Below are 26,819 nucleotides of genomic sequence, written 5' to 3' on the forward strand. Positions count from 1 at the left end.
AAGGAAAGGAAGGAAGGAAGTAGGAAAAAAAGAAGAAAAAAGGAAAGAAGTAGGAAAAAAAAGAAAAACAAAAGGAAGGGAAGGAAAAAAGGAAGGAAGGAGAAAATTGATCAAGCAATGAACCTCCAAAGGGAAAGAAGAGCTTCTCAGGTTAAATTTACAAATGGGATGATATCAAACACTTAACCTCCACTTCAGAAAACTCTCATCCCAGCCATTTTCACATCAAACATGGATCAGATGCATGCCTCCACGGACAACCTCTCCATCTCTGCTCCAGGGTTCCCATTTTGGAAATGCCCCCTCCCTTGCGGCTTCTTCTGATGGGTGAGTTCCTTCACGAGTTTTCATTTGAGGAAGCTCTCGGGTCAGCCATATTCATTTCAAATCAGAACCAGCCCATGATTCTACCCTATTTCTTCACCTTCAGCTCCCTTCTAGGTATTACTTTTCCTCTTTGAGCCTGTATTTGTATGACATACCTTAGCAGAGTCCTTGGTACATAGTGGATACTTAAGTGCTTGTCTATCTACCTATCTATCTATCTTCTGTCACTTTGGATCAAAACCTGATTAGAAAAAGAAAACATTTTAGGGTAAAAATCAACCCAGTACTTAGACACAGACCTTCGTTTTCTATGTAGTAAGGGAACTTGGAGAATATTTTTATTATTGGAACAAACCAGACCAAAAAGAAAATTAAGAGTTATAGCCAGCAGGGCCATTATAGTGTGCAAGGGAGCTTTTAAGAAGAGAGAAATTCTTATAAATAAAATATTTTTTCCATTAATTTTCTTTTAGTTCTTAAGTTCTTTAAATTTTATTCACATTTTTGCTCTATGTCTCTCTATCTCTGTCACTCTGTCTGGCTGTCTCTGTCTCTCTCTGCTTCTGTTTCCATCTCTCATGTGCAAGCCTGCCTCAAAATTCTTACCTGTCTAAATGACTTTCCTTTATGGCTTATAATTTCCAAGTTACCAGACTGTTTCCCTTGGGTTGTCTCACTGAACTTCCCTTCCATTACTTAGAAAGAGCTGGTTGTAATTTCCAGTGAGTCATAAATTTAAGTTCCCTGCTCACATTGGCTGGATGAGGGTTGACAAATTTCCATTGTTTAAAAAAAACACCATAATCAAAAGGGGAAAAGCATTCTATGATTTCTTGTTTTCCTTTGGAAATCAGGGCAGATCAGATTGCAAATTTTTATTCCTTTTTTGAATCCTTATATTAAAACTACAAATGTACAAATAGAATTATGGTAACTTTCTTGCAGTTTCTATACATGAATCTTCAACTTATTTTTATAATAATGCTCTAAATAGGCTAAGTAGTAGGGAGAGTCCTGGAAGCAGGTTTGATTACATAGAATAGTTAGGGTCAGGGCATAGACATCCTTTCTTGCATAAAGGATGAGAGTATCCACTCCCCAGCTGCTGATCATAGATTTAGACCTGGAAGGGACCTCACAGACCATCTACTCCAATTCTTTCCCTTTACAAATGGGGAAACAGAGGGCCAGAGGGGTTACGTGACTTCCTGGGATCACACAGCAAGTAAATTTCTAAGGCAGGACTCAAACTCAGGTCTTCTTGTCTACAAATACAGTGCTCTCTCCAATGAGCCACCTAGAAGTGTCTTTTTGACAAAGAGAATCTTCAGCAAATTCTGTCTGATTTTTGGTGCTTATGAGACCTTCCCAATCCCGCAAATCACAAGATGACTGTATGTTACAGCACATACACAGTTTGTTCCTATAGTGTCTGACTTCTGTAACCAAAAGGAGGGACCAATACTGCTTGTAATGCAGGCATCTACGTGCTACAGTAGGTAAGAGTACAATACTTGGAATCAGAAAGGTCGGAGTCCAAAGCCAGTCTTAGATGTTCACTAGTTGTGTAACCCCAGAAAATCACTCAACCTTTCTGTGCCTTAGTTGTCTCATCTGTAAAATGGGGATGACAGCATCTACTTCACAGAGTTGTTGTGAGGATCAAATGAGTTAGCATGGGTAAAGCACTTTGCAAATCTTACAACGCTATGTAAATACTAGCTATTATTATTATTATTACCATTATAATGATACTGAGTTCAGATTCTTTCTAGAATTTTTAAGAATATTTACATTATTGTATAATTATGTTGAAAAAATTTTCTGATCATCTTTATTGACTCTAATTATTGAAGATGAGCATTTCCTCGTTAACTTGTAAACTCTAGACAAATCCTTTAGCATTTGCTGATCAAGTTATTATTTTACCTGATGTAGAGCTTTCCCTTTTTCTATCGCTTCTTTGGTGAATAAAACTTTACCTTTGCCTTCTGTAAAAATTCTAGCCGTATGCATCCACACTGCCTTGTCCTATCTGAGATGACTGAAATGCTACGTTTACCACGGGACTATGCGTTGAACATATAATAAACCGATTATTAAACTGTCTCTGAACATTGATTGGTATGATTGGCAGAAGTACATATCTACACATACCCGAGGATTTTCATGCCATAGTCATGGTATATGACCTAGTCTGCCCTGGCTCTCCTGGTGACTTTGTGTGACTCAGCCTCATTTAAATCCAATTCACACACAAGTCATGACGTCACAGTGATGTCATCGGTCCTCTTCAACAACGAAAGATGAACAACGCAGCAGCAGCAGCAACGCCTTCAGTGCTCATGAGCTCACCCTAGTCCTCCCCAGGTTTCTGTGATGTCATCATAGTCCTTGTTTGCAAAGATACAGTCATGTTCTATTGCATTAGAGGGTCTTAACTTGGGCTCTTTCAAGATAACTGGCTTCCTTGTCATCTCTGCATTTCGTACGTGTACAAATGCTGTTTGAAGGAGGCTTCCTCAGACTCTCAGACTGTCTGGGCACCATCTATCCATTGTGCCACCTAGCCTGGTTAATAAACCTTCATAGACTTGACCTATGTGCTCAGAACAATAGGTGACTGGTTATTAGCAGCAATTTTAATATTAGTCTGAGGTTTGGGAAGAGCTAGGTAGTACGATTGTTTATCTCATTTTACACATGGGGAAACTGAGGCTCTGATAAGTGGAATGACAAAGGCAAAATTCAAAGACAGGTCTCCTAAATCTGAATCCATTTCTCTCACTTTTTAATAAAAAAAAAAACAACTCCAGATTTTTCTAAATAGCTGAATGTGTGAAATAAGGTACACCCAATATTTGAATGCTCAACTGAACAGCTTCCAGCCTGGATATTTGGAATCGTATAAACAAAGAGGCCACCCCACACCATGAATTTTATGATACATGTGTGCTCTCCTAAGTCATCACTGAAGGCAGAAGTATGTATAGAATAATTTTATGCATATATACCTATTTGTGAAGGTCTCCACTATCTGGCACCAGAGCTATGCAAATGGGACAAGACTATTAAGCCTCTTGCCTGATAATCTTACAGACTGTCAGGAAAAGGAAAGAGACAAATCCTGAGGGTGAATTTGAAGTGTTTTGCTGTTTCCCATGTGTAAATATTTTTGACCCAATTCAAAATTGTAATGTGGTGGTAGTGTTTTTCTGGATTTCATTATTGCTCCACAGAGAAGTGATTAAAAAACAAGCCACCACGCCTAAGCACGATGGTAAGTACACCCCAAACAGAGCAGTCCTTTTTGTGTAAATGGGATTGCATTGGCTCTTCTGGGAGGATAACAAAACAGAATGATATTTGCAGAGGGTTTTGCTACATAAACAAGAAAGTAAATAATAACATTTCTAATTTGGCAAGGCCGTCTGGTGCTGGTTTCTGTTATGATCATCTCATAGCATATTGCTTGTGCTCAATAAATATGATTACATAAGAGCTTAGTATTTATTGAACGATTAATAGTGATGCAATTGAAGAAAACTTCAGTTAGCTCAGTGAACTTCCAGCAAAACTCCCCAAAGTGTGTACATAAGACAGCAGCACAGGCCACAGGCAAGATACTGAGAGTTTTGGCCCTCAGAAGTAGATATGAAATTAAACTTTAGCTCTCCCTGTCTTCCCACCTCTTTGTTAATTAATCTGTCTCTCTATAGCAGAGGTGTTAAACACAGCCATATATGGCCTACAACATTCCCAAACCAGATTTAAATGTAATTGAGAGATATTTAACAATAAAACATAGAAAATATTACATGTTAAAGCTAAATCAATGCATGGCCAGCAAGGATCCTTATATACAGATTAGTGGTCTCTGTTCTATTTGAGTGTGATACAATTGTGCTAGAGGGACATCCAGGAATCACATATTTCTCTCCCTCCCCCCAGGAGCCCCTTGATCAAAACCAACTTTCAGATTCTTACTGAAACCTAAAGATTGCCCCTTTCCCAGGTAAAATGCAAATTTAACAGTTAAGGACCAAAGTGGTTTTAGATAAATGCTTAAAAAAATCAACTTAAGGATAAATTCAGTTATACTGATATCTTCAATAAAAATGAGTGCTGAACTTTATCAAAACCTTTTTCTGCATCTATTGATATAATCATGTTTTAAAAAATTGTTATTATTGATGTAACCAATTATATTAATAGTTTTCCTTATACCCAATTTAACTATAAAGGACAAAGAAAGATGCTATCTGCATCCAGAGTAAGAATTGATAAATAGGGGGTGGCTAGGTGGCCCAGTGAATAGAGCAACGGCCCTGGAGTCAGGAGGACCTGGGTTAGGATCTGGTCCCATACACTTAACACAAAAACTAACCATATGACCTTGGGCAAGTCACTTAACCCCAATTGCCCTCCAAAAAGCAAAAAAATAAAAATAAAAGAATTGATAAATAGAAGTATGTATAGAATAATTTTATACATATATACCTATTTGTGTCCAATGGTAGCTATTTCTAGGTAGGGGTGGGAGGGTGGGAAGGAAGAAAAAAAGAAATTTACGTGATAAATTTGTTGTGAATTTGAAGGAATAACAAGTTGGGCATAGTAGGTTTGCAGTTTCATAATTTTTATTGCCCTATGTTATGGAAATACTTGTTTCATTCCATAAATTAAAGACAAAATAAAATAAAAAAAACAAGGATTAAAGTATTCAGATGAAATTCTGATGGTGGAGACAGATTCGGAACAGCATGTCACTACTACTCCCCTGAAATCACATCACCTAAGGTGAATCATTTCTGGGTCCACATAGTTCATATATCTTTTCTTCAACAGAACCTTTCCTCAGGTAAAGGCAGTGCATGAGAAAACCAAAACATCATATCACTAATGCCGGGTACTGACATCAGCACCTTTCCTTTCCTAATGTTTTCTATTGTCATAAGTGTTTTAAAATTCCTTTTCTCTTTTTCGGTTCCTGGCATCCCAGATGCCCAAGAAGAGGGGGAACAACGTGTGTGCCAAGAAGGGCCGAGGCCACATGCAGCCCATCCGCTGCACCAACTGCACCTGCTGCGTGCCTGAGGATAAGGCCATCAACATGGAGGCCGCGGCCGTCAGGGACATCTCCTAGGCCAGTGAATTCGACTCCTGTGTGCTGCCCAAGATGTACGTGAAACTGCATTACTGTGTGAGCTGCGATCTGCAGTGAAGTAGTGAGGAACCTCTCTGGGAGGCCCGTGAGGATTGGACACCCCCGCCCTGCTTCAGACTCCCTCCAAAGGCCATGTAAAGAGCTATCTGTCCATCAACATTTCTGAACCGATTAGAGGAAAATAAAATGGTTGGTCTATCTTAAAAAAAAATTCCTTTTCTATCGGGCTCCAGCATGACTACTTTGTGTGTAAAGAAAATCATTTAGATGACTGATGCTTTCCTTATAGTAAGGAATTTAGTGGAGACTTCCAATAACTAACAAGAGAATTTAACTGGTTATAAATAAAAGAACTCCTGTATCCATTTATCAGATTTAATTTTTTCCCCTTCTGCCATCTTGGACATGTAAACCTTCTTATTCTCCATTTGCCTGCTACAAATTTTACAAACTTATTTTTGAAATGTAAATCCTAATTGTTTCATCATCATCATCATCTTCTTCTTCTTCTTCATCTCCTCCTCCTCCTCCTTCTTTCTTTTCTTCTCCTCCTCTTCCTGCAACTGGAAACTATATAAACCTTAGGAGAACTTTGTCTATTGAGCAGTGGTGATTAAGAACCCTGAGCCTGTGCTGAGCATATATAATAAAAACCATTACAAAAATCTCTGTATGTTGATAACTCTCTGTATCACTATTACCTGTTCCCCATTGACATGAGGCCTATTCCCATGAACCCCTTGAATGTCTCTGACGGCACGATAATGTTTCTTTGTATTCATAAGCTAGAATTTGTTTAGCTATTCCCCAGCTGATGGGCATCCCCCCCCCCCATAGCTCTTACATGCTGCATTTCTTTACTGCCTGTATCTTTAGGAAGGACAGCATTTTAGCGCTTGGGGGATCTGATCATCTACTTAACGATTAAGCGCTCCTTCTTGAAATCAAGGCAAGTGTTTGGAGGGCCACCTCTGATGTCAGCAGAAGACTGGACCTTCTTCTTCCTATTTCTCTTTCTCTTCTGTTATACCACCCAACTGGGAGCAGTAATAATAACAGCCTTTTATATTCATAGCATTTACATAGTCCTTAGAAAGTTTTGGGGGCTGCTAGGTGGTGCAGTGAAGTGAATAGAGGTCCTGGAGTCAGGAGGACCCAAGTTCAAATCCGTCCTCAGACACTTAGCACTTACTAGCCATGTGAACTTGGCCAAGTCACTTAACCCCACTTGCCCTACCCTTCCCCCTCCGAAAAGCAAAAAAAAAAGTTATGCAAAGAGCTTTATGCATATTATTTCATTCGACTTGCACAACAACCCTGAGAAGTAGTTATTATTAATATCATTTACAGATGAGGAAACTGAGGCTAAGAGAAGTGACTTGACTAGGGTCACACAGCTTGTCTGAAGAGGGATTCAAACCTAGGTGTTCTTGCTTCCAGATTCACGGCTCTATTTCCTCTCACATGCTTAGAAGCAATCCTCTGTAAGTTGTAGCAATGTCTGGAAGAAAGGAGAAGAGGGAGGAGTTGCTGTCTCTTCCAACCAGATGGTGGCGTGGAGTGGTATAGCCCTTAATTGGGATAGGCTGGCCTGCTCCCTGAGCGAAGACCTAGTATTTACATGGACATCAGTGGCCTCTGAAGCTGTTCATGGATTGGGAACCCCAGAAGAAAGGAAAGAAAGTGGGATTGTGATGGCTTCTGCTGACCTCTCTGGTGGGTCGATCTTTCAGTCAGTCAATACACATTTATTAAATGCCTGTTATGTGCAGGTGAAGTGCTAAGTGCTGGGGCAGCCCCTGACCTCTGGGAGCTTACAGGCCAATAGGGGAAGAGGAGACATAAAAGAAAGCTGAACTGGCTTGGGGCACGGTAGAGTCCGGTCCATCGAGGGAAGTGCAATCTAGAGAGGGAACATCAGTTGGTAAAATAGAAAGTGGAGGCGGAGCATGGCTTGGACTTGGTCCCGCTCTAGGCAGCCTACAGTCTGCATGTGGGACTAGAGGAGGGTCACATGGGAGAAGCCTGGCCCTTGTAAATAGCCTCTGTGCATGGAAACACCCAGAGTCTTCCCCTCCTGTCGACCACCCGCTGCTCCCGGACATTCTCTTCTCACCAGGTTGTGGCCGCGTTGCCCTCCTGTGCTTCTTCTCCCACCTGTGTGGCCTCCTTTAGTGGATATGTCTCCCAAGGCCCTTCCTGGGTCCTCTTCTCTTCTCCTCCTACTCAGTGATTCTTTCTGAGTCAGATGCATTCATCCAGCTCCAAGCTCTCTGCTGAGCTGCAGCCTTGCATTCCATCCCCCTTTTGGGCACCTTACTCTGGAGATCCCGCAGGCATCTACAACTGAATTCGCTATCTCTTTCTCCTCTTCCTAACCTCCAGATTATGGTCAATGACATCACCATTTTCCTAGGCACCCAAGTTCATGCCCTAGGTGTCATCCTCAGCTCCTAACTCTTTGCCACTCCCCTACACCGGATCTGTTGCCATTGTAGTTACTCAGTCGTTTCCAGTTCCTCCTGACCCGGTGGACCATAGCACGCCAATGCTGCTGATGGGGTTTTCTTGGAATAGATACTGGAATGGTTTGCCATTTCCTTCTCCGGTGGATTAAAGCAAACAGAAGTTAAATGACTGGACCAGGGTCACCCCACTACGAAGTATCTTAGGCCAGATTTGAACTCAGGTCTTTCTGACTCCAGGCCCAGTACTTTATCAGTTGAGCCACCTAGTTGCTTCCTAGGCAAATGGAGGTTAAATAAGTGGTCCAGCTAGTAAATGTCTGAGGTGACATTTGAACGCAAGTCTTCCTGACTCCTAGCTCTGTCACTAAGGCCTGTTAATTCTACCTTTACAGCATCTCTCATATATGCTCCCTTCTCTCCTCTGACATTGCCACCATCTTGTTGTATTATGCTTAGACTGTTCAGTAGCCTCTGATTGGTCTCCTTGCCTCAAGTGTCTCCCCACTCATCCATCTTCTATTCAGTGGTCAATGTGATCTTCCTAAAGCACAAGTACTTATACAACGAAAGCTAGTGTCTCACTCTTACCTCTGTAGTCAAAGATAAAAGCCTCTTTTTTGACTTGTAATGCCCTTTATAACCTGGCTCCTTCCTTTTCAGTCAATCCAGTATCGCTGGCTTCCTTTCCGTTTCTGTGCTTTTTTACTGGCTGTCCTCCAAGGTTGGACATTTTCTTCCTTGGTTTCCTTCAAGTTTTACCTAAAATTCCACCTTCTGCAAGAGCCCTTCCTGGTCCCCTGTGCCTTCCCTTCGAGATTATTTCCAGTTTATCCTGCATGTATCTTGTTTTTTTATGGTTGTTTTCATGTTTTCTCTCATATCAAATTGTGAGTGTAGCAGACAGAGCACTGGGTTGGGAGTTGGGAAGACTTGAGTTCAAATCTAACCACAGGAATTTATTAGCTGTGTGACCCTGGGCAAGTCACTTAACCCTGTTTGCCTCAGGTTCCTTTTCTGTAAAATGAACTGGGAAAGGAAATGGCAAACCACTTCAGCATCTTTGCTAAGAAAATCCCAAAGAGTATCATGAAAAGTCAGACACAACTGAAAAGCGACTGAACAATAACAGCATCTCCAATGATTAGAACATAGTAAGTACTTAATAAATGATTGCTCATTGACTGGAGCACTCCAAGCTGAAGCGGCTTCTTCACTGGTCACGATTTGGACCCAAAACTCAGGTCAGAGACATTTGGGAGGAAGGGAACTTTAGTTGTGTGCCAATTCTGGAGGCCTGTAGTCATTCCCTCCCTCCCTCCCCCATCTTGTTGTAGTGTCTCTGCAGAAGTTAGTCAAGGGACACAGGTTGTAGATACTTCCCACAAGTCCTTTCCAAATCTACCTACAAAGGGCCTTGGTGGCGTAATTTGGAAGCAATATCTGTTAGCCAAAGCTTTCTTAAAGCTATCTTGAGTAATTTCCTCAATTTCTTGACTGTAGGTAGGTAGGAGAGTAATGGATTAGGGGGACAAAGGACTGGGCAGAAGGATATACCTAGATTTTGGGGACTGTTACTTTAGAAAGGAATGTTCCCCCCTCCCCATTATTCTCCCCTCATACCTCCTTTCCCCCCTCCCTTCCCTCCACCTTCTCCCCCCTGAATAAAGGCAGAGGAGAGAAGCCACAGAGATGTTCCTGGCTTTAACCATTGAGGCTTTGCATTGCCAGTTCTGACTAGGGAAAATCTATTGAATAGGGGTTAGTTCTTGCCAGCATTCTCAAAGTGAAGTTACCCATAAATGCAAATTAAGGCTTTTCAGACTGATGCAAAAGACCCGACCCTCAAAAAGTTATTGGGAAAGAATTGTGAGTGCTGGCTCAACTTGCTGAAATGTACTGTTAAGGGAGAGCTGTCTGATCAGAGAAATACTTGTAAAGAGCTTTGTGTGTCAGTGATGACCAAATCCTCTGTTGAGGAGCTATGCTTAGAAAAGACATACCATCTCTCCCTGGAATCATATTCAAAGCTTCTCTAGCACAGGAGGACCTGCTGGACCTTTTTATTCTAGGCATTTGGTGTCTGAGAACCCATCAGTGAAAAAAGCACTAACTAAAGACTGGAGAAGTTCAAACTTCAACCCTGCTGCTGCCTATTTTAGGCAAATCACTTAACCTCGCTGGTCTCAGTTTCCTCTTTTGTAAAATGAAAGTTGGTCTACAGGACCATCTACCTTTAATTCTGATTCTAGCCCCTATAATTTTACAGCATGCTATCACATTACATTACAATTTAATTTCTTTGGCATATAAGAAGACTGACCAGTGACATGTTCTCCCCTAAGTATATCTGGCACTACTAGATGGCACAGAGGAAAGAGTGCCAAGCCTTGAGTCGGGTGGACTTAAGTTCAAATCTGGCCTCAGACATTTATTCTCTGTGTGACCCTGACCAAGTTACTTAACCTTGTTTGTCTCAATTGCTCATCTGTACCTTTGCCAAGAAAACCCCAAGCTGGGGTCATGAAGACTCAGACATGACTGAAAACATCTGAACACCATATAAGCATATCAAGTCTTCCCGAGTTCAGACCCAGTACTCTTTCCCCTGAGTTACCTCATTGCCTGAGCACTATCATAGCCATTTTAAAAAGAGGAAATAGGGTCACAGAGCAATTAATTGACTTGCTTGTGGTCAGATGAGTAGTAAAGTAAGGATTCCTTCCATTTCTTAAACTTATGTTTATGGCTGTTGCATGACACAATATCTGAAATTAAAAGTTTCCCTTCCTAAAGGCCAATAATGGTGCACATTCCAGGCATAATCTCTCAGTTAAACAAGTAAGTTTCAAGATTGAATTGCAAGCAGAAAGTATAACAGACCCAATTACATTCTGAGGACACAACAAAATAGAATCCACTAACTCTGTCACTGAAAATAGAATTGTCAGAGTCTTAGGAGGATCGGAGCATATAATATTTTATCAGCCCTTGCTTCATAGTGTCTGCTTCTCATACTTAGGTTTGTTTCTGTTGGTGAATGATTGAAATTGGCTTTGTTAGTTTGGATCTATGGTCAAAATACCTTCCTGATTTCTTTCCAGCTAATGAATTACCTGGCTGCTTTAAAATGAAACATATTCTGTTTTCCTATTCATTCATTCAATTAATTTCTATTTAACATCTACTTGTGCCAAGTTGTTGTGTTCATTTTTCATACTTGAAAAAGACCAATGACATCATGATATTGGTGTCAAGGTATTTTACTATGGCTGATCACACCACTATGAGCTCAGAAGGTTCTGCCACAGATTGGACACAAATAGTCCGTGTGAATATTTCGGATGGAGACATCTCTAGATTTGCACGGTGTGCTGTGGGGAATACAAGAAAGGATAAGACATAAGCCTCACTCTTCTGAAACAGGGTAGGAAGGGCAATCAGACATGTACTGGAAGAAGAATCAGAGTGCTGTGAATTGTAAACTTTAAGCCCTAACCCTCAGATCTCAGAGCCCAACGTCAAACCATCTCCCAAGCAGAACTGAACAAATGTGAGCTCTGCTGACTTTGCAGTTTCTGATCCTTTGAACTGGAGGGCCGCAGTTTTGCCTTCTTAAGTCTCTCTTCCTAATTCTTCCACACAGATCAAATCAGCTCAGTCTGTGATCTCCATGTCTCTCTTCACTCCATGTAAATCTCAACCTCTGATTTTTCAAAGTGTAAATTAATAACGGAAGCAAGATTTTAGTGAAAGTCTTTGGATCAATTAATGGATCAATTAATTCATCAAAAGGCATTCATTAAGTACCTACTATGCGCTACCACACTAGACACTAGGACACAAATTAAACAAGCCTCACTCTCGAGCACATATTCTATTGGGGGAGAAATCTGCAGATGATATAGGTAGAGACGCGCACATTTAACGAGGGAGAACACTGGCAGCTATTGGATCAGGGAAGCGTTTATGTAAGAGGCAGGGTTTGAACCCAAAAGTGTTTAGAGAAGTGGAGGTGAGAAGAGAATACATTCCAGGCACAGGGAATGGCCAGCACAAAGGCACAGGACACGGAGTTTCTGAGTGAGGAGCAGAGAAAAGACTGATTTGACTGGACCCTAAGGGGAGTAATGTGTAATAAAGCAGGAAGGGTAAGCTGGGGCCAGGATGTGAAGGGCTTTAAAAGCCAAATACGGAGAGACAGAAGGATTCTTCATCCAAGGCACATCTTGGTCCGGAGCTGGGGAATCGGGGGACAGGTACGGAGCTGCAGGTGAGAGTGGGGACAGCACCTCTGCACCCAACACCCTCCTAAGACGGAAAAGAACTCAAGGTTCTGTTCGGGGACTTCATCTACCAGAGCAGGAGACCCACAGACCCCGAGACCTGCCATCCTAAAGTCTCCCACTCCCACCTTGGAATGATGGAACCCCAGGAGGGCAACAGCCAGGACGAGGTCAGCATGAATATGTCGGCTTCGGGAGGCACGGACTGTGAGCGGATCTGTACCAAACTATGCACTGGGAAGCTGGGCATCGCCATGAAGGTGGCAGGTGGGATCGTTCTGTTCTGGGTCATTTTCATCATCGGCTATGTCACCGGCTACTACATCCACAAGTGCAAATAGCACTTGTCTGAGCCTGCTGGACACCTTTTTGAGGAGCCCTCCACCTACCCAGAGACATCTTACTTCCTGGCTCAGATGGCAGGCTGGCCCCTGGGGGCACATACACCTATAGATATGGATTCACACACACATAGGGACTGAGTCTCTTTTCAGAGACATACCTAGAGTGACAGACACATACAGGCATGTGGTGAAACAGACGCTGGACAGAAGTAGAGACAGCTGCACACAGAAACACAGACAGACATACAGAGACACACACAGATGGATCTCTCCTCCTCCTCCCAGGATAGAACTCCAGACCAAGCCATCCACATCCCACCCTGCCACATTCCACCCCCAGGGAGAGTTACCACATGCAGTTTCTGAAGCCCAGGACTGCATCTCCCACTCACCTCCTCCTTGGTCACCCCTGTGTGCCCTTTCTGACCAGATGACCTCTCCTTTGGACCTGTGGCTGCCCTTGACAAGCCAGAGGTCCGAGAAAGATGAGGGAGACCAGGGCACAGTTTTACCGCTGTTGTTCAGAATTGTAATCAAACCAACGTTTCTATGCAGGCTTTACTCACCCTGCCCCATCCTTTGTAAGAACAAGACCTAGACAGGAGGGAACTATTCAGTTAGGGAATGCCCTATGGGGAACTCATCACCAAACTGGGACTCAGAAGGAGAATCAAGGCCACTTCTAAGGTTCAATTTCTGCTGGTCCCTGCTCTACCACAGGTGGTGGGAGTAAAATCTGTCTCCCATTCTCTGTGACCTTTTACCCCTATCCCTGCCCTGCCCCTCACCACCAACTCAACTGCTTGAGAAACTACAGACACAGTGTGAGCCTGATTTCAGCATAAATTTGCTGAGGAAGAGAAAGGTAGTGGAATGGCCCATTTATCTCCAGCAAAAAAAAATGTTAAAGGGAGGCAGCATCACGTACTGATGAGAGTACTTGGTTCAAAACAAGAGGTACTTGGTTCAAATCATCTTGACTCTCTCATTTATGTGTGAGCATGGGAAAGTTGGGAAAATCACTTATCTCTGGTCCTCACTTTCTTCAACTGTGAGATAAGACATGCTTCTGTGGCAATGATTCCATATGGAATCCTAGCAAAGCCAAAAATTTCCCATGGTCTCTGGGGTCAACAGGGAAATTCAAAGCCTTACTCCCTAGCCCTGATTGTTGAAGCTCCAGGGTCCTCCCCTATGCTCACAAGCCCTCTGCTGTGTCACCGGCCCCCTTATGTGTATATGTGTCTTAGGGAGAGGGTCTGGAGCCTTGTAAGAGGTATCCCCTCTAAAGTGATTTCTTTTCCCCCCTCCCCTGAATTTGCCCTCAGTTGATGCACTAAGTCCCAGGGAATTCTATTCCCTGGCCTGCCCTGAAGGAAGAAAACCCCAGTGAATCTGAAATGGGGGCCTGATATTTCTGAGGGCCCCTAGTCACAGGTGCCAGCCACAAGGACTCTGGGAGCCAGGAGAAAGCAGCCTTCCCTCCTGATTGGTGACCTTACTCAAGAGGCAGAGGCTGAGCCATGGAGGCCTGGGGTATTCTGGGGGTTGAGTCCCAGTCTCCATATCCCACCCTGTTCTCCTGCCTTTCCAGAGAGGCAGAATAATATAATGGAAAAGAAAAAAAATCCTAGTCTGGAAGGATTGTAATAAACAGCCACTTGTGTGACCTCAAAAAAAAAAATAAAAGCCAAATACAAAAATGAACACAACCCAGTTTTCACAATTGATAGTAGTAGTAAAGTTGTGGTAGCTACAAATCATCCTCATTTATTTATTAGTCTAATCAGACAGGCTAAGTTTTGGGGACAAAATTAAAATAGCATTAAATTTAAAGTGTCATTTAACTGAGATTTTTAACTAACTCAAATTGGTTTAACCTCAATTTTCTCATACATGTGGGAATTTTACTGTGTATTCGAATGTGCTTAAAACAGAATCACAGATTCAGATCTGGAAGCGGCCTTAGAGGTCATTTAAGTGCTAAGCCTGAAGTCAGGGAAGACCTGAGTTCAAATCCAGTCTTAGATACTTGATAGCTATGTGACCCTAGGCAAGTCACTTACTTTCTGTTTGCCTCAATTTCCTCATCTAAAAAGTGGGATTAATAACTTTATCTACCTCCCAAGGTTGTAGTGAAGACCGACTTAGATAACATAGCTCTGGGCACAGAGTGAATTAGCGATTATTGTTCTACTTTTGGACAGCTTTGGTTATTTGAAAATGTTTGTTTTAGCAGAGCCAAACATTGTCCTCCCTTGAGCTTTCACCCATTGCCACTGACTCTGTATTCTCAAGTCAAAAGGGGTGGGGATGGAACTGGAGCTATGATTTCGTTGGTATGGGGACCTTCAGGGTAGCGCTTTAGAGTCTTAGCAACCTAGAGCCCTGAAAGGCTAATGACTTGGCCAACGTAACACAACCAGTCGGGGTCAGAGGTTGGGTGTGGATTCAGGTTTTCCTGGCTCCCAGGATGGCTCGGCACTGCCTCTTGCCGGGCCCAGTGGAAATTGAATCCCTTTTCCATAGTTATTGCTGTTGAATTGTTTCTCTGACTCTTCGTGACCCCATTTTGGGGTTTTCTTGGTGTCTCGCCATTTCCTTCTTCAGCTCATTTTACAGATGAGGAAATTGAGGCAAACAGGGTTAAAGGACTTGCCCAGATTCATACAGCTAATAAGTGTCCGAGGCCATATTTGAACTCAAGATGTCTTCCTGACTCCAGGTCCAGCACTCTATTCACTGCATCACCTAGCAGCCCTTTAGAAACCTGACAGTCCTCATTCATGACTTTCCTAAATCTTTGCTTTTCCAGACTAAACACCCACAGTTTCTTCAACTGGTCCTCTAGATCATGTTGAACAGCCCTCTACCCACATCTTTCTTTCTCTGGATTTGCCCCCTTTTGTCAATGTTGGTTCTAAAGTCTGGTGCCCATTCTGAATACAATACGTCAGCTGTGACCTGACCTGAGTGGAGCAAAATAGGTTTGTCACTGTCCTCTTCTGGACACTATGTAGCTATTAATGAAAACTAATAATGATTTGTTCTAAAACAGCATCCTATGGGGCAAATTCCTAGGCAGAGGAAAACCAGAGAAAAGTAGAGACGTCAAATTCGAACATTCGTGTAATGAATAACATGATTATCCTAAACACCATCAAAAGAATCTCTAGAATCTTTTCTAACTCTCAAATGATCTGACTATTTTAATTTTGAGTATTTTATCCATCTGCTTCCTTTTATTTCCTCATTTTAGGAGTCTAGGCAATTGGCTTTATCAGTACCTTTAACATAGTATTTTTGAGGAGCAGTCAATTAATCATTAATAAAAATAAATCAGCTGAATAACCTTGCATTCCTCAGGTCTCTCTTAATATTTATCCGGTCCTTTGTTGGGGTATAAACCCTACTCAGAAGGTATGAGTCACTTTGAAGCTTTGGTTGGAGGCCTGAATAGAGTCATTTACAAGTGCTTCCGGGAATAGGTCTTTGACCTCCAAAGTTTGTGCCAAAAACAAAGGAATAGTAATTGAAATGATTGTAACTCTTAGGTCTTAGAAAAAAGAACCCACAAAGTTTCATAGGGGTAATTGGAATCTGAACTAACCAGCCAGTCCAGTGGTTTTCAATTCCCACCATGGGGATGAAGAAGTGGCAAGATTTATGTGATGTTAAGAAAGGGAGAGGTACTGTTAACATCTTTCTTTGTCTCCCCCCACTTTCCCCAAGAGGGAGGGATAATGGCTTTAAAAAGGATTTTGGTGTCTAGGGCAATGGAGATGAAAAAGGAAGATGAAGGAGGAAAGGAAGAATGAAAGACAGAAAGAGAAAGAAAGTAAAGGGGAAAAGAGGAAGGGAAGAGGAAGGAAGGAAGGAGAAAAAGAAGGAAGGGAGGGAGGGAGGAAAAAAGAATGAAGCAAGGAAGTGCGGGAGGAAGGAGAGAAGGGAGGAAAAGGAAAGAATAAAGGAAAGAAGGGGAAGAGAGAGGGAGGAAGGAACCAAGGAAGGTAGGATGGATGGAAGGAAGGAAAATGGTTTTGGTTGTGGTGGGGTTGGAAAGAAGCAATTGGTCATGAACAGCGTGAGGTCCAAGACCTCCACAGACATGGCTTTAGATTAGAGAAATACTTTTTTTTTAAATTTATGCTCTCCTCTCACTACTGTTCATGCAGGAACCAGCACATTGTGGTCTATAAATATCTCACTCCTTTTTGTTGCAGTTACTACTTAATTAATTATACCGCCCTGACATTCCAAAATGATTTCACAGGTTGTCCTTATCTATGGGAACAGTTTGTGCAAATCACCATGCTTACCCCACCTAAGTACAAACCTTTGCTAATCCGAGTTTTTCTATTCCTTTAAACTTCCAATAAGGCTGAGGGAAAAAAGTTCTGCTTTTCCTCCCAAATCTTTACAATTCAGCATTTAAGGAAGAAGCACCATGCACGAAGGAAAATATTTTACTCTATCTTATTATTAATATTAAAATAAATAAATTGAATTAAAATTAATATAAAAATTAAAATGAATAAAATTCGCAATATGCAGGAGTCTTCCAGCCTTACATCAGACTTTCACATGACTTTACCTCAGTGGCCAAAGGGCTAGTTGGAGAGATAGAAATGCCAGATTTAAATCTAGCCTCTGACACACTGGGCAGCTAGGTGGCACAGTATTTCTCATATGGGGTCAGGACCCATAGCTGAAGAAACATTGAGGGGTGGAAAGCAGAAAAAGTTTAAGAAGCCCTGGTTTAGAACACTGGGCTTGGAATCAGGAAAAACTTGTCTTCCTGAGTTCAAATCCATTCTCAGACAATTACTAGCTGTGTGACCCTGGGCAAGTCACTTGACCCCATTTGCCTCAGTTTCCTCATCTATAAAATGAGCTGAAGAAAGAAATGGCAAACCACTCTAGTATCTTTGCCTAGAAAACCCCAAATGGGGTCATGTGTACTGGGGCCCTGGGCTGTGTGAGCTGAAGCAAATCACTGAACTTCCCTGAGGGTCACTTTCCTTATAATAGTGTAAATCATGCCTAATCTTACAGGACTATTGCAGTGAAAGAAATAATGTATGTAAATGTAAATACGCTTATAAGCATATACACTGTATTTCTCCTCCAATGTCCCAGAATAGCAAATCTTTGAGGACTGGATAGTATTTCATTTTTCTGCCTAGAGCAGCTTTTTTTTTTTTTTTTGACAGGACATGTGATTGAATTGGTTTTGGGGACGGTCAGGGAGGAAACTCCTTAACCAATGTAGATCAGCATCTACTCTTCAATTTATAGTCTTAGATGGTTGCCTGGAGGCACTGAGAAATGATGTGACTTGTCCCCAGGCTCACACTACCACTTGATGTCAGAAGGAGACTTTGAACCGGGATCTTCCTGACTTAGAGGCTGGGTCCCTAGCCACCCTTCTAGCTGTCTCTAACAAACGCTTATGCATTCTTTGATAAAATCAATATTAGTTATTAGCTTGGCATGCACTGGCTAATACACACAGTTCGAGGCAGAATCTATTTCTGTCAATTTTCAAAATAATAGCGTTGCTGGTTGGCCTGTGATTCTGAAGATAAATGGCCATTATAGCTTTATTTATTCTATGTGCCTCACAAAAGATAATGTTTATCCACCTTTCAATAATGCTACAGGAACCATTAACAGAATAAGGTTGAATAGTTAACAAATCAATGAGTCATATAACAAACATAATTAGGTCAATAAATGAATCAGAATCTTGCAATGAATGGCCTTTCAAAGCTGCCCAGAAACCAGTGCAGGTCAAAGTTTGCACATGAATTTAATGAATTTATCATAATCTACTAATTGAAGCTAAATTGTGAAAGCACAGAAAGTTAGTCCCAGAAGGGACCTTTTAGTCCTTTGCAGTTGTCTGACTCCTTGTGACCCCATTTAGGATTTCCTTGGCAAAGATACTGGAGTGGTTTGCCATTTCCTTCTCCAGATCATTTTATAGATGAGGAAACTGAGGCAAACAAGGTTTGTCCAGGATCACACAGGTATTAAGTGTCTGAAGCCAGATTTGAACTCAGGAAGATGAGTCTGCTTGACTTCAGGCTGCCCAGAAGGAATCTTAGGAATCTTTTATCCCGGTCTTAGTTTTGCTGATTTTTTCCTTTTTTATCTTTAAAGATATTTTGTTTTATGTGGGTTGGCTCTCTGGGAGGGGAAAGAGGAAAGGCGTTCTGTGGGAAAATTTGATGATGAAAAAAAAGATACCAATAAAAAAACTATTAAAAAAGAGTCAAGAAAAGAAATAGGAATAAAAAATACACTGAGGTGCTACTCCAAGCTTCAGACTCAAGACCTGTCTTGAGAAATGGTTTTCAATTATTTCCAAACTGGCACTGTTGACAGATTTAATCAATTAACAACTATTCATGTTTTCACAGTGATTTTATAGCTTACGAAGGACATTCCTCAGAACCCTATGAGGTAATGCAAACATTATTATTCCCATTCTGCAGCTGAGGAAGCTTAGGCTCTGAGAGCTCCAGTTACTTATTCCTGGTTACACCATTAGTGAGAGCCAAACCCAGCATCTGAATTCACATAGCTTCCTTTCCACAGTACCATGTTATGAGGTCTTCCCCAAATCTAACCATAAGTGAGAATTCCCTCTCCAATCTTTTATCCCTGTTTACCTTCTTTTCTGTATTTATTATAGATTAACTTGTATCATATTTATTCATATATCAAAAAGATATAAGACTTCAAGCTTCCTGAGGGCAAGGTCTGTGTTTAGCATGATTTTATCCCTGGGGCAAGCAGAGTGCATTTTATGTAGTCAGGAAGACTTATCTTTGTGAGTTCAAATTTGGCCTTAGACATTTCTTAATTGTGTGACTCTGGTAAAGTCACTGTTTGCCTCAATTCCTGATAAATTCCATAACAAATCTGTAAAATGAGCTGAAGAAGGAAATGGCGAACCACTCCAGTGTCTTTGCCGAAAAGCTCTAGTGGGGTCATGAAGAATCAGATGTGACAAAAATGACTCAACAGCAATGTGCCAGGCATGGTACTAAGCTCTTTACTATCTCATTTAATCCTCACAACAACTCTGGTAAAATGGTTACCCCCTTTTGCAGTTAAGGAAACTGAGGCAGACAGAGGTTAAGTTTCCTGCCCAGGGTCACATGGTCTACAAATATCTGAGGCCATATTGGAACTGTGCCACCTAGGAGCCCATTGGTCAAACTGCTGTGGCTGTATCAAATAGAAATATAATCATTTACCTGGAAGAGACCTTAAAGATCATTACATTCAACCCTCCCATTTTACAGAGGAAGAAATTGACTTTCCCAAGGTGTAATGGGAATGGGAATTTGAATATCTTCCCTGACCCTTAATAAGCCAAATGTATTCACATGGAGCCTGTGGTCAGAGGAATTTGCTGAATGGGTGGAGCAGGAAGGGTGGGGTAGAGCTGGTCAGAGCAGTTAGTATGGTGAGAGAGAGGGCACAGGCAAGGAGACAGCTAGGCTTGTGAATGTCTGTCTGTGGCAAGGCCCAAGCAAGTGGAAGGCTTTGGGATACTATTGCCCTCTGCAGTGTTATTGTTACAGATTTCTTTGTTGCTATGATGTTGGGATTTGGATTTCTGGTGTCTGAATATATGTTTCGCTTCTGTCTTTTATATGGAGAGTCTTTTATATTTTGCAATTCAGAACTATGCCATAGTCACCATTGGTGCTGTGAAGGTTCCCTTGGTGATACACAGGGTGATACAAATAGTAAGTGACAGAGCTAGGATTTGAACCTAATCCTTTGATTTGAAACCCTCTGCAACAGGCTGCCTCTCTCATCCAGCAAAGAGGAATTTCTAACTAATGAGACTGATGACACATTTATTGGATCTCATAGCCATTCCTGTTGTTCAATCCCAAAGGACTATCTTCTTCTGGTGTCCTTTCTAAGAGAAAATATTTAGTTCTTGTACCTGGGTCTTTCTGAACACAAGAGACAATTATCACAACTCGGGATGAACTATTAGCAGTGCTCTATAACTTTGCTGCATATAGCCAACTCACCAAGGAGCCTTTGATTACAGCATTTACTGCCTATACAATTCAGAAATTAACTACTGTTTTTTGCAATTCTCTGATGTTTTATGCATATGAATCTTATTTCCCCAGCTAGATTTTAAAATATTTGAAAGCTGGGGTTGTGTCTTCTTCTTTTTCATGCACTCCAAGAGTAAACGCAGGGTTAGCTACCCACAAGATGAAGGAGATGATGAGCAGAAGCCATGTAATCGCCAGCTGCAAGAGTGTCACACAGTAGGTCCTACGTGCCATGCTCTGGGGCACTGAAATTTTGGTTTCCTTCATTGGAGAGTTTTTCATTTATTTAATTAGAATAATTGACAATCAGAGAGTTTTCTGGCTTATCCAATGAGGTTTCTCATTGGTGACCAATATTTTAAATATTGTTTCTTTTGATAATACATAATTTATAATAACAGTAATGTACAATTGCATGGCCCTTCATGGTTTCCAAAGCTTTTTTTGTGTATCTCATCTCCCAGGAAAACTTTCCCATCTTTAATTTCTTTTTTCAACTTATTCTTTTCAAAAATTTTTTATTTTCAGTTTTGAATTCTCTTCCTCCCTCCTACCTTTTCCCCACCCTACTGAGGAAAGCAAGAAATATGATACCCATTATATTTATGAAGTCACATAAAATATATTTCCATATTTACCATATTTGACTTATTCCTTAAAATTATTTGAAATGTGTTCTCCAAAAATGAATTCTATACTGATTTTTTTCTTCTTTTGAACTTTCTGTTTTGGTGTGTAAAAGCATATGCAAAAAAAAAAAAGATACCTTACCTTGCTGGAAGGTAACCAGAACCATGTGAAACCACATAATTGCAAGGGATATTTTAAACTTCAGGAAAAGACCTTCAGTTCTGCCAAGACTGTAGTATTGCCCTCCAGAGGAAATCATTCTAGAACGTATAAGGGAAAGACAAATTATAATCTGATTCAATTTAATTAAATAAACAATTTTTTAAAGACGTGTCTGTTATGTACCAGGCACTGTATACAAAGTAAAGATGAAAACAAGTAGCTATGTTCAAGAAGTTGATATTACACTGGTAGCGGGAGAGGAAGGGCACCACCATTTATACAGACATGTAAAGATAACATATAGGCAAAATTATACAAAAGAATTCCAAGAGAAAGAAAGCAGTAACCATTGAAGGGGGTTACGAAGGGCCTCTTGTAGGAGATTGACCTATGGTTTGCACTTGACCAATGTTTTGAAGGAAGCTAGGGGTTCTAAGAGGTGGAAGTGAGAAGGAAGTGAGTTCAAAATATGGGAGACCAACTGCAAATGGAAATGGAAGATGGACAGTTGTGTGAGGGGAAGAGCTAATAAGTCAGTGTGACCGGAAAAAACTTAGGAGAGAAAATTATAAGAGATAAGACTGGAAAGGCAGATGGGAAGCAATCTGTGATAGACTTTAAAAATTCCAGACTGGAAATGATGTCTTGTAGCCTAGAGGACATAGGGAGCCACTGAATATTTCTGAATAGCAGAGTACCATAGTCGGATGTGCATGTTAGGAATATCACTTTGGTAGCATTGAACCGATTACGTGCCAAACACTGTGCTAAATGAAGTATGAGATGTAAAGATAAATGAGACATAGTCTTGGACCTTACGGGGTTGGTGATCTAGTAGGAGACACTAGTGCCAAGGGAACAGTTCTTTCCTAGAGTATGGCATGACCTTGGACTAGGGAGAGAGTGATAGGATCTGTCAGTCAGCCAGTCACCAAACACCCATCACTTACTATGTGCCTGGCACGACAAAGGCACCAACAGTCTCTGGATTCTCTTTTATTAGGAGATACAATATGTAAATAACAAGAGATGCACTGAATAGAGAGGAGGTAATCTTTGAGGGGAAGGCACGAGCAGCTTATGAGATCAGGGAAAGGTTTCTGTAGGAGGTGGGATTTGAGATGAATCTTGAGTGAAGACAAGGAAACAAGAGGTGGAGGTGAGGAGGGAGGGCACTGCAGGCACAGGGGAGAGTCAATGCAACGGTGTGGAAATGGCAGATGGCGTATTGCCTGGGAGCAGAAGCCAGGGCAGGACAGGGTGTGTGTGGGGGTGAGCACAATGTGAGGAAATCAATGGTTCTGAACCCCTTGGATGAGCTGAATGAATGAGTTCAAGCCTGATCATATCATATTAAAACGAGTATGGCTTCATTCTTTAGCTTTGCCACCTTGTATGGGCACATGACTGAAGGAGGCAATGGTATAATTTGTTGTTCTTCAGTTGTGTCCAACTCTTTGTGATCCTTTTTGGGGTTTTCTTGGCTTGTCATTTCCTTCTCCAGTACATTTTACAGATTGAGGAACTGAGGTAAACAGGGTTAGTGACTTGCCCAGGGTCACATAGCTAGTAAGTTTCTGGGGCTGTATTTGAATTCAGAAAGATGAGACTTCCTGATTCCAGGCCTCTATGTACTGTACTAACCAGCTGCCAGTGTGGTAATAGAAAAAATGCTAAACTAGGAATCAGGACATTTGGGCTCTCAACCAGCTCTGGTACTAACTTTCTGAATAATCTTTGGAAAACTAATTCACCCCCATGGGCCTTCCTTCCTTCCTTTTTTCATTTTCTTATGAACTGGACAAACATCAACAAACATTATGTAACCATGGCGGTTAATAAGTTAGGCTCCAGAGGTGTTCTGATGAGGTAGATTTAAAGGCAAAATTTCATAGTATTTATGCCCTTGGAGAGGGAAAGAAAGCTTGAGATCTCAGTACTGCATTAGGGAAGATCACTTTCTCCTGTGCTGCTACCAGAGCTGCCCTGAGTTCTCATACCATAAACAAAGGGGCATAAGAAAATGCAAAGGACATTGCTGACCGCAGGTAAAACAGTTGTTTACAAAAAATTAGATTACATGAGTACAATTCAGTTGTTAAGAACAAAAGGACATGCTTAGAAACTATTGCCAGTTGCAATTAGCTGAATTAAGGCAGGGGAGGTACAAGGACTGCAAATTGTTCCATAGTCTTTTATCTTTTTCCTTCATCACTCCTGCCACTGGAGCGAGCACCCATAATTAAAAAAAAATCATGACAGCCTTATACCTTACTGCTTGCCCTTTAGCTTCTGTATAAATATTTTATATATTCTGCAGTTATTTTTAAATTAATCTTTCTATCTCCTCCTGGAGGTTTTTATTGCTAATATACAGAAAGACTAATACTTTTTGTAAATTTATTTTATATCCTGCTACTTTACCTTGATTATTTTTTATTTCTCTTAATTTTGGTTATTTTTTTTAGGATTCTCTGAATAAACTGTTATATTTGATACAAACCCCAGTAATTTTGTTGTCTCTTTGCCTATACCTACTTCAATTTCTTTTTCACCTTAGTATTTTGGTTACCATTTCTGTAACTATATCAAAAATAGTGTTGGTAATAGATATCCTTACTTTGCTACTGATTTTTTTTGAAAAGGCTATAAGTATTTTTCTAGCATAGATAATTATAGGTATTGGTTTTAAATATACTATTTATCATTTTAAGGAAGTCAATTTATTGCTATACTTTTTGAGGATTATTTTTTAACATAAAATGATGCTACATTTTATCAAAAATTTTTCTGCTTTTATTGGTACAATAAGGTGATTTTGTTGCTTTGTTAATAATACAGTCTACTACGCTTATAGTTTTCTTGATATTCAACTAATCCTACATTCCAAGTCATAGTGTATAATATTTTAAATATTGTTATAGATTCTTTGCTAACATTTCATTCAATATTTTACATAAATATTTATTATAAATTTTGATCAATAGTTTTCTTTTTCTGCTTTATTTCTCCCTGGTTTAGGTGTCGGGAATATACTTATAGAGGACGTTTGGTCAGATGCTTTCTTTCCCTACTTTTAAAATCAATTTATGTAATATTGAAATTAATTTTCTTTGGATATTTGATAGAATTTGCTTGTAAACACATCTGGTTCTGATATTTTTTTCCTTTGAACATTCCTTTATGACTGGTTCAATTTCTTTTTATGAAAGTGCTCTATTTCTATTATTCTAAATAGTTTAAGTATTTACTGTCTCAGGGAAGGGTTGTGGGGAGGGAGGGTTAGAATTTGAAACTCAGAACTTAAAACAAAAATCAAATGTTAAAAATTGTTTTCATGTGTTAGTTACACACAGGAAAAGTAAAATATTATTTTAAAAAGAAATAAAGCTAAATCTACCTGCAGTAAAATTTAATGAAATAAATAAAAATATATTTAAGAAAAGTACATTTGGGACAATTCCATCAGCCAAAAACATGGCAAGAATGACATATATCTCTTCCTGTTCCCATATAGTTTGAATTTCCTCTAATTTTGTCCTTGTTAGTGTTAGTATGGTCCATTTACTGGGCCTATGATTTCATCAGTATAGGGGAGCTCCTATCACTACATGTCAACATTTGCTACTGTTGTGTTGAAGTCAAGAACTGAAACCTCAGAAAGGGATGATATGACTTCACAGGTGCTACCAAGTTAGGGACTAGAAGAAGAGATGACTAATGATAGTTGGTGACAGCTTGTTGAAGGAAGATTGGAATCACTATTTATTGCCCTGACATTAATAGCAGAGAGGCTAACTATCATCCCAGGGAAGACATTCAGGAATGTGATGGCGAATATCCCCAAATCTGTCAAACTTGATTACTATTTCTGATGATACATGTGGGTACAAAAGGTATTGCCAGAAGAAATCTAGAAAGCATTGCTAAGGATTAAGAAGCCTCAGGCAAGAAATGGAAGACTTGACAGGAACAGGTGGTGCTTTCATCACTCCTACGGATCCAAGGCCAGGGCTTCAGAAGAGAGAGGCATATTTGGAAAGTGAACAATTCATTAAGAAATGTCTTTGTCTCTGTCTATGAGAAAGAGATCTGGATTTCTGAACCACAACTAAAAATATAGAAATTACAGGCATTTTGAAAAGGGATAGAATACAGATTTAGCAAGAAAATTTTTTTCTGGAATCTTACAACTAATTAAAGGGACTTTACACTAAGAAAACATGTTTGTTTAATAGAATAGGATTTAGACTGCAAAAAAAGAACTTTGTTTTTGTATATCTGCTAAACTAGATACCACAGATAATTGCTACGATATAAGAAGAACATAAGTGGGGAGGACTAGAAATTCAGAGAGACAAAAACCAAGAAAGGAATCAGAAACAAAAACTGTTGCCATAATTGACTGTACATAATGTGTCAAATGTGGGTATGAGCAAGGTAACCTAGAGTTTTAAATTTCAGAGTTAAATAAACATAAATGGATGAAATGTGAATGGAAAAACATTTATTAAGTGCTCATTATGTGCCAACCACTGTTCTAAATGTTTGTCATCAAATAAAAAAGTAAAGCTATCAGGGCAGGAAGGTAGAGCAATGAATAGAGCTGGCCCTGGAGTCAGGAGGACCTTAGTTCAAATCCAGCCTCAGACACTTAACACACACGCACACACACACACACACACACACACACAAAACTAGCCACATGACCTTGGGCAAGTCACTTAACCCCAATTGCCCTGCCTTCCCCCTCCAAAACAAAGCAAAAAAAAAAGTAACGCCATCCCTTGCCCTCAAGGAGGTTATGTTCTAATCGGGGAATCCAACATACATAGAGGAGTGCTGACCAGAGACTGAAATTTTGGCCAGAAAAGTTACAGGGATAGTGAGTTTAGCCAATGGGAAGAAGCCTGACATCCCACCCCAACCCCCTTCCAGGAGCAGTGACAGAATTGATTTGATCTGGTCCCAGAACTGGAAGAAGGGAAGGAGAAAGGAGAACCCATATATGGTGGCAAGGCAGGTGGCAAATAGATGTTTGTAGAGTAGGAAATATAGAATGATTAGGGTCTGCCTATAACTGCGGGGTTGTTGAGACACCTAGGCTTGGTGGGATAAGACTCATTACTGGAAATTGGCTGCAGATGGTTATACCTTATTCAGAAGAATTGGTAAAGTGGAGTGGGGGTGGGAGATTAGCATCATCTGTTAAGAATATATATTCTTTAATATTTAATATTACCAACATTAATGGTAATTTAGAAATAGAAATTTAAATAAATATTAAGATACTATTAAATATATTTAATAATAAATATAAATAAATATATTTAATAATAAAT

The 26,819-nt window shown here is 40.5% G+C and overlaps 1 protein-coding gene and 1 long non-coding RNA gene across 3 annotated transcripts in view; one reads left to right on the top strand and one right to left on the bottom strand.

The window, feature by feature from the left end:
* Positions 1–6,159, top strand: part of LOC138171260 (uncharacterized) — a 24,408-nt gene extending 18,249 nt beyond the window's left edge. The window contains exon 2 of the long non-coding RNA XR_011170842.1: positions 5,330–6,159. This is a non-coding gene — a long non-coding RNA (uncharacterized lncRNA). The remainder of the gene's footprint in view (positions 1–5,329) is intronic.
* The window catches only part of ADGRG2 (adhesion G protein-coupled receptor G2), a 176,602-nt gene that overhangs the window by 81,510 nt on the left and 68,273 nt on the right, over positions 1–26,819 (bottom strand). For both annotated transcript variants that reach the window (XM_069100723.1, XM_069100722.1), the window contains exon 4: positions 21,457–21,575. In XM_069100723.1, the coding sequence (XP_068956824.1) occupies positions 21,457–21,574 (118 nt within the window). In that variant the 5' untranslated portion in view covers position 21,575. The remainder of the gene's footprint in view (positions 1–21,456; positions 21,576–26,819) is intronic.

Source organism: Petaurus breviceps, unplaced genomic scaffold (genome assembly GCF_028583685.1).
Source record: "Petaurus breviceps papuanus isolate PSGF00001 unplaced genomic scaffold, PetGlider_PUasm1.0 419, whole genome shotgun sequence".
In the NCBI taxonomy this organism is placed as follows: domain Eukaryota; kingdom Metazoa; phylum Chordata; class Mammalia; order Diprotodontia; family Petauridae; genus Petaurus; species Petaurus breviceps.